General features: G+C 34.9%; 2 protein-coding genes across 2 annotated transcripts in view; one reads left to right on the plus strand and one right to left on the minus strand.

The window, feature by feature from the left end:
- nagk (N-acetylglucosamine kinase) overlaps positions 1–2,748 on the minus strand; it is an 8,684-nt gene extending 5,936 nt beyond the window's left edge. The window contains exons 1-5 of the mRNA XM_016497964.1: positions 2,665–2,748; positions 2,381–2,465; positions 2,183–2,281; positions 1,956–2,097; positions 1,751–1,861 (exon numbers count right to left, since the gene is read on the minus strand). Coding sequence (XP_016353450.1) covers positions 1,751–1,861; positions 1,956–2,097; positions 2,183–2,281; positions 2,381–2,465; positions 2,665–2,693 — 466 coding nt within the window. The 5' untranslated portion in view covers positions 2,694–2,748. The remainder of the gene's footprint in view (positions 1–1,750; positions 1,862–1,955; positions 2,098–2,182; positions 2,282–2,380; positions 2,466–2,664) is intronic.
- An 823-nt stretch (positions 2,749–3,571) lies between these two features.
- LOC107697254 (docking protein 1-like) overlaps positions 3,572–8,279 on the plus strand; it is a 35,804-nt gene continuing 31,096 nt past the window's right edge. The window contains exon 1 of the mRNA XM_016497970.1: positions 3,572–3,852. Within this exon, the coding sequence (XP_016353456.1) occupies positions 3,796–3,852 (57 nt within the window). The 5' untranslated portion in view covers positions 3,572–3,795. The remainder of the gene's footprint in view (positions 3,853–8,279) is intronic.

Consider the following 8,279-nt stretch of genomic DNA (forward strand, 5'->3'; position numbering starts at 1 on the left):
AGTGCCCTAGCATAGTTATTTATTTATTGTGGTAATTTGAAGGTTGTGTCAAAAAGTTGTTGTTCTAGTCTAGTAGATAAATAGCTGTATTCTGTACGTTTTTACTCGTGTATGATAATTTTCTTCCAAATACGATAATTTTGAGCTTCTGGTACGATACCTGGCCATTTCCAATCTGGCAACACTGCAGATCACTGTAGCGCCTCAGTTCAACAGACACGAGGCGCACATGAGCTAATCATCTCCTCCACATTAATACCAGTTTCAGCACAAAATAATCATGACTAAACATCCGAAGGAAAGTTCAAAGAAAGAGTACAACTTTACAATCCGTATCCTGTCTCATGTAATCGCTCAATCAGCGTTTCAGCCGCGCAAACACGTCAAAATATAACGGCTTGTAAACAATGTCGCGTAACGTCACATTTACCTCAGAAAAAACAACGTTATTCGGTGACCAAAAACTCATTAGTCAGATAGAAAAATAAACTGTAGAGAGGGGCATTTTGCTAAATACTGTATATGTGCCATATAGCCGAACATATTCAATATAATTTGTACTGTTCTCCAATGTTTAATTTGTTTGAATAAATCCATCAAGTTTTTATGACAGCCACCATTTAAATGTTTACGAATTGAAGTAGAAATATTATTATGTAATTGTAACTTTTTTTTTTTTTAACTTCATTAAGTGTAATTTTTGCAGTTGTATAGCCTACAAATCAGTCAATTTTAACCTTCAATTTTTATAGTAAATGTAGTACCAACTGACTCTCATGCAGTGTTGGGGGTAACGCATTACAAGTAACGCGAGTTACGTAATCAGATTACTTTTTTCAAGTAACTAGTAAAGTAACGCATTACTTTTTTAATTTACAAGAAAATATCTGAGTTACTTTTTCAAAAAAGTAACGCCAGTTACTTTGTTTTCCCATTTATTGACTGACAAGTCTCCTGTCCCCATATTGGGAGAAATCGGAAGTGCAGAGGAGTTGTGTGCGCTGTGTGAACATGATGTTACTGTAGTTCTAGACTAAATGTGAATGTGCATTAATTCATCCCACTCACAAAAAACAGATTTAGTATTCATCTAAATGAATTAAAACAGTGAACAATGAAATCAGAATATGACACAAACCTGCAATAATTAAATATGTTAAATAACACAAATGTATCTAATATCTAATCATTAACCAATGTCTTTGCTGCTGACCTTTGATGATCCAGTTCAACCATACTAATAGGCAAAAATGACTTTAGATAAACTAACAATTGTGCTTTGTTTTTTTATTGCTGAAGAGTGTTTCTTCTCCTGCGTTCTACTGTACAGGCGTGAATTTACTTTATTCATGGTTTATTCATTACACTTTTTGGTGTGAAAGGGCTTTTACATTTGCTATAAATAGAACTTCTTATATTAAAAACAATCAAGCCCTGTTCATATTTAAAAAGTAACGTGAAAGCAACGCAAAAGTAATATAACGCATTACTTTCCATAAAAAGTAACTAAGTAACGTAATAAGTTACTTTTTTAGGGAGTAACGCAGTATTGTAATGCATTACTTTTAAAAGTAACTTTCCCCAACACTGCTCTCATGTATATTTTAAAGCATTAGCATTAGAAAATTTGGCATGTACTGTACCTGATATATATCCAAAATAATCTATATTTAATCAAATCGAATCGAATTGCAAGCTTGTTAATGAGAATCGAATCGTGAAATTTGTGTCAAAACCCAGCCCTAGTTACCTGAGCCCTCGTCTCCCATCATGTGACCCCAACCCCCACAGCCAACCTGTGTGCCATCTGGATTGACCAGCTTACAGTTCGAACCAGTGCCTGATATCACCACTATACCTCCTATGACAAAATGACAGACAGAAAGGGTTACGATGACAGTTATGTCCTGAAATCCATTAGCTACTACTGCCAGTTGCAAAAACACTGCACAAACCATAGTCACTGGCAGTGGCCATAGCGCCAATGGCATCGGTGGTAATAAAATAACTTTGGCTCAGCTTGGGGTATCGCTCCCTCATGTCATCAATCAGCTTCTGGATAGCAGCTTTCTGCTCTCCACCACTCAAAGACATACCCTTTTCAACACACAATGTATACAACTTTAAAGCAACACGATGAAGGTGAATGTGTTGGGGATGACTGACTGATGCATCGCCTCACCAGTGAACAAACTGGTGTGTCTGGGTCCAGCCCTGCCTTGATTTTAGCCCTCTGGACCATGTCATTGATACCATTAATACAATTATCAACACCAACCAACTATAAATGAATAGAAAAAAAAGTTAATATATACACATACACACTCAAGTACACACAAGCTGACTTAAGTACATATTAAAGCACGTTCCCTGATCTCACCCAGTGATTGGTACATGGTCCATCTGTCTCTGCGAGGATGTGTCCCTCAGCAGAAACCAGTACTGCTTTAGAGTGTGTCCCACCGCTGTCAAAGTAGAGAATATCGAGTCTCGTTCATTTGAAGCTACTGACACTTTCTCTCAAACAACTGGCATGAGGCACGCGCTTAGAGCGAAGCTTTTAAATATTAAATATAGATATTTTAATAAGCGTGTATATGTTAAAATGTCATTAAATTATGGATTATATTTGCTTTAATAACAATGTTTTTGTCATAAACTCACCCCTCCACTCCTCCGTACACTGCGCTCATCTCGCCTGCTTCCTCTTTAGTCACATGACCACTCAGTCAGCTGCTTAGAGTCAACTTTCAGTGAATAACACTCGGACTTTGACAGAAAGCCATTTTTACTGTCTAAAGCCACATAAAATCTCGATTCACACCCATTTTTATAATCTGTCTATATTTAAAAGATAAGATAATGTGATTCGGTTTTTTTTTCGCTTTTTCCCCCATATTCTTTCAATAATTGTTTGTTTGTAGTAAAGCAGATAATTAGAAACATATTTAAACAATAAAATATAAATAAAAATATATAAAAAATAAAATAAAAACATACATAGATTACACACTCTGACCAACAGATAGCAGCATGACAAAACGAATCTTGCTGTCCCCAGCATCACGTGACGTTAGATTTGTCAATTCATTCAATATTTCTTTTCTTTTCTCCATTTACATAATTTTTTATTGTAAACTTACAAATGCATCATTTATGCTGATTGATACAAGACAACAACAAAATACAAATACAGTTACAGAATATAATGAATTATTTTTAAAAGTAGATCATTAAAATAATAATAATAAAAACTACAAATGGCAGTTTAAATGATGAAAGTCTAATGTAAATGTCGAGCTGACATGTGTCATCGTGAGCCGTGTTACTTCCCTGCCTCCCTCTGCAATTGACGAGGCTGAATTCAGCTTCTTATTCGCAGCTTCTTATTGACGCTAGCCGTTCCACCTTAAAAACGCGACGCTTCCGCGTTTCTTAGCTTCTTATTCACGCTCGGGACCGTCTCTATCTGTGTCTCTTTTTCAGAAACGAACAATAAACAATATTAAAATGTAAATAACACTAAGATGAGAGTGTAAACGGGCTGTCAACATACGTTAATTATTCCAGGACCAGCAGCATGAAAAGATTTCGTTTTAACATTTTGATTTTCCCCATCCAAACATTAATTTAACTTCTAGAATAATTTTAATGAATTCCCGTCGAAACGCCCCTGAAGTAAAAGTTTGCCAAACGGAAGTTCGCGCGGTAGGAAATCGGAAAAAGTCGAAAGAGTGAGAAATACAGTATATAATACTCGTTTATCTTGCTGTGCAGCGAGAGAGTATTTTGAAAATGGACACTCACGTTAAGGAGGGACAACTGTACGTCCAGCATCAGAAGTTTGGAAAGGTAAGAGCTTGTCGCATATAGTTTGATTGAAGAGGCAATAACAGATGTCTGACATGATAAACCTGAGAATCTTACAAAACACTAGTTTAAACACATGTGCCAAGTTCTTAGATATGTAATCTTTGTATTCACGTTTGGAAAACGTTCTATACTTTTTTCACTAATTTAATGCAGTGACTCAAAATGTCATATGGTGTAACCATGAAGTAAATAAATAAATAACGAAAATACAATACTTTTCTTGCACCTTAAATAGGCACGTCAGTATGCAAAGCTGCAATGCAAATGTCAAATATTTTTTCAAGCTGAAAGTATTGTTTTAACAAATTTAACAGATTTTTTTTTAAATCTGTTAATATGTCTGAAACATCACAATCAAGAGGATTTTTAGTTTTTTATGATTAGTGTGATTAGACTTCTTTTATGAAAGGTCAAAAATATGTGGCAAAAAAAACGACGACCTCCAGTCATGAGGGTCTAATGATGTCCTCTGTGTTTTAAGCTTTTCTTGTCACATGACAACAAAACAAATATCACTAATATTTTAAAACTTAATTGCATGACTGTTTATTTTTTAAATTAGAAATACAATGAAAAAGTATGCCAAATGACATAAAGGTAACATTTCTCTCTCCCTTTTTTTCCCAAAAAATTAACATATTAATGAGACTTAAATTAAGATAAATTATATATATATATACAGTGTTGGGGAAAGTTACTTTTAAAAGTAATGCATTACAATATTGCGTTACTCCCTAAAAAAGTAACTAAATGTTTTAAATGCATTTTAAGTAACTTTATAGGCCCAGACAAAAATGAGCACCACGTCACTGAGACTTTTGTTTTTACATTTACATTTACAAATTCAAATTTATCCAATCATATAGAGAGTGGCAGAAAGAGGACCCACAACATCTACCAGAAAAGACCGCAATTTTATATGTTAATGTTTCTAAATATAAACTTAACTTTAAAGACAATTTAAATAGTTTCATAAAGAGTAAGAAGGAGTAACGACTCCTCGCATGAGATGGTCACATGAATGAGTACATCAGACCCTGTGCTACAACACGCATCTTCAGATTTCAGCTCTCAGCATGCATATTTTGTGTTTTTTGCGCCACTAACTACATAAGATTTAACAGATTTAAGACTGGACAAACAACCTTTTCTTTCTTGTGAGTGATATCTAACCACTAACCAAGAGTAGGTTACACATACACACGGCCAGCTGTGTCTAAATAATTTCCACTCTCTTGACTGTCCATGTGCAGTGGAAAATTCTACATCACAGACGCATGACCACAAAAGGTTCTGTTTGTTTTCTCTCCGATTGAATATGTGAGGCATGTATTTTTGTCATTCTTTAGACATTGATATGAGTCACATGTCTTCAGTCAGACCTGTGCTGGATCAAAAACATTTGCTGGAGCAATGGCTTGTTATTAATTTATTATCCACTTCCTCTGTCTGCCTCTGTCTGAAACTTCTTTGTTATGTGGAAGTAAGCAAGTTATGAGCACAGCTACATATCTTTACCCTCAGTCAACAGCAGAAATTCAAATTGAGCATTGATGGACTTTAATGCTGCCATTCATTCATGTAGGTTTTACTCGGATCAGGAGCACAGTAAGCTTGTATGAAGGTTTTAGCATAGTTTAATAGCAAGTACAAGATATCTTGTCAACAATAACACATGGCTAAAAATAATCTTGCGTGCATGGTGACTCTTCTTTAGAGGCTCAGAGGGTGATGATAGATTCATAGTGTGATGGCTGAATCACACCGGATCATACTGCTGTGAAAATTGATATGCTGAAGGTCTAAAATATAAATTGTGATATCTATACATTCAGCTGAAACCGATAAAAGTACGACCCACATAACAAATGCAACAGAGTGAATAAGAGATGTAGGAGAAGAGATGTTATATTGTGCACAAGCATGCAAGTGTCAGACCCTGGCATCATGAAAACAAGGTTGCACTTTAGGGGAACCTAAAACCTCATGCCCTTCATTGTTGATGTAGTGTTTTTGTTTAGTAATGAAAGTCAAATGAGTTTGGATAGTTTTGCTGGAGGCTGGAACAAGCATGTCAATTTTACAGTTGTAGGCTCGTGACTCGCACTGTCAAAACAGTTGAGTTGGAAAGACAAGGATGGACAGGACAAAAATAACATGAAAATGTTGTAAAACATTAATAAACTTTTTTCTTTATCTAGTGGAGTCATGTTTCAATATTTCACATTAAACCCTGCATAAGTTTTTTTTTATTTTCATATTTTTGAGGTCATTAACATTGCCATACAGCATGTAACCGTTTCAATAACTGCTTGTCCATATATGGAAATGCTACAACATAAATCTGTTTTCTTAGATGAGTCGTAGATAAGTCTTCTTAACATAGTGTTACTTTTTCACTTTGTCTAACACATTTTCAAACTTTTTTCAGTTTTTAATGGGTTGCTTGTTGCTAAACAACTTTCTGTAACATTCTAATGCTGCACTGTTTCATACCATACACCTTAAGCACTGCGTGTAAAAAGGTGTAAAATTACCAAGAAAAGGTATGAGCCGTTTCATAACCCAAAAGTTAAAACCGGAACTAAATTAGAGTATTAACCCTTTTGGACACGTTTACATAACTCTGGAGAATAAACAGTAGGCTATCACTGCATGTTTGAAACATGGCCTCTACTGCATGGCGTCATTACGTGAGACATATTGTGACAAACCCTGTCCCAGTCCTTAGACTTGTTTGTGTATAGAGAAGATGAGTGATATAAGCTTTGGCCTTTGCTCTTACTTTTTCCTACGGCTCAAGGAGATTTAGTAACTGAGTACTCTGTTCAATAAATAAAAAATAGTGGTGCAACGGATCACAAAACTCACGGTTCAGATCATATTACGGATTTTGAGTCAAGGATCGAAAAAAATTAAATAAATACATAAATAAATTTGGGAAAGCTTACTTTAAGTACTTCTATACCAGAGCAAAAACTACTAGCTTAACTAATAAAGTTAGTAATAAAACAAGAACAATTACACAAATTACAAGCATAGATGAATACAACAAAACACAGTTACAAATAAAGTCAGTAACAGTAGCATTCAGGTACAGAAATGTAATAAGTGTAAAATAACACAATAGTGCCCACTGCACAAGTTAAATACAGATTAATCTTTGTTAGAGCTGTGGTGATATTTGATTAGCAGACAGAAACGGGTATTTATTGGCTGCTGTCTCTTTAAGACCAAATGCACGGACCTAAAACTGACACTAAGCCTATCCGAAATAATCAATATATCTACTTATTGCACAATATATGGACATGACCTCAATAATTTTTGGTGACGCAATATATTGCCCATTATATTTACATAAAAATGAATGTCACCATGTTTTTTGCATTCCACTTGCTCTTGTGTCTTTTGCAGATTCTCGTACTTAAAGTGGTGTAGTCGGTGCTACACTCTTAAAAATAAAGGTGCTTCAAAAGGTTCTTCAAGCGATGCCATAGAAGAACCATTTTTGGTTCCACAAAGAACCATTCAGTCAAAGGTTATTTAAAGAACCATCTCTTTCTTACCTTTTTATAATCTGAAGAACCTTCTTTCGCCAAAAAGAACCTTTTGTGAAACAGAAAGGTTCTTCAGATGTTAAAGGTTCTTTATGGAACCATTTAGAAAAAAAGGTTCTTCTATGGCATCGTGAAGCACCTTTATTTTGTTCAAATTTAAAAAATGCTTCTACAAACAAAGTTTAATCTGCAGATATGGCCTTGTTTAGGGATCTGTGCCTTTGTGCATATGAACATCTGGGATTGTGTTTTTCAGCAATACAGTGCACCCTTAATTTACAGAGAAAAGAAGGTCTGGGAAAAATCTCCATACAAGTTATTTGTGAATTTTTCTTTTTTCTATTTGTTACTTTGCCCTCTTTGTTAGGAAATGTTTATTTACTATTTATTCAAGTTTTTTAAGGTATCTAATATTTTGATACATAATTTTCATGATCTAAATTAGGCCTGAGCGATAAAACGGTATCGATATTTATTGACGGTACACCTTCTTCGATAACGATATAAAAAAATCAGGGAGCGTCATCAGTGGAGCACGTGATGCGGTGATGATGATGTAAGTGACGGTTTTGCGCGCCGCTGCTGCGTTATTCATTCAAAATATTAGAGAAATGTATTAGCTCAATGCGTAGAAGATCTTGATTAGGTTAAAACCGAAAACAAAGCCATTCAAACAGAATGCAAAAATATACTCAGCACATTTTCTAGATGGACAAATATAACTGCTGCACTCGCGTCACACAAGAGATGTATAGAAAGCCATGCAAAGTTTACAGTTTAAACTTTTAGAAAACACGTCACGAATTTGTGGAGGTTTATTCCTTTTCACTGCGTCTCATATGTTTT

The sequence above is a fragment of the Sinocyclocheilus anshuiensis genome, unplaced genomic scaffold, assembly GCF_001515605.1.
Source record: "Sinocyclocheilus anshuiensis isolate Anshui unplaced genomic scaffold, SAMN03320099.WGS_v1.1 scaffold1778, whole genome shotgun sequence".
Taxonomy (NCBI): domain Eukaryota; kingdom Metazoa; phylum Chordata; class Actinopteri; order Cypriniformes; family Cyprinidae; genus Sinocyclocheilus; species Sinocyclocheilus anshuiensis.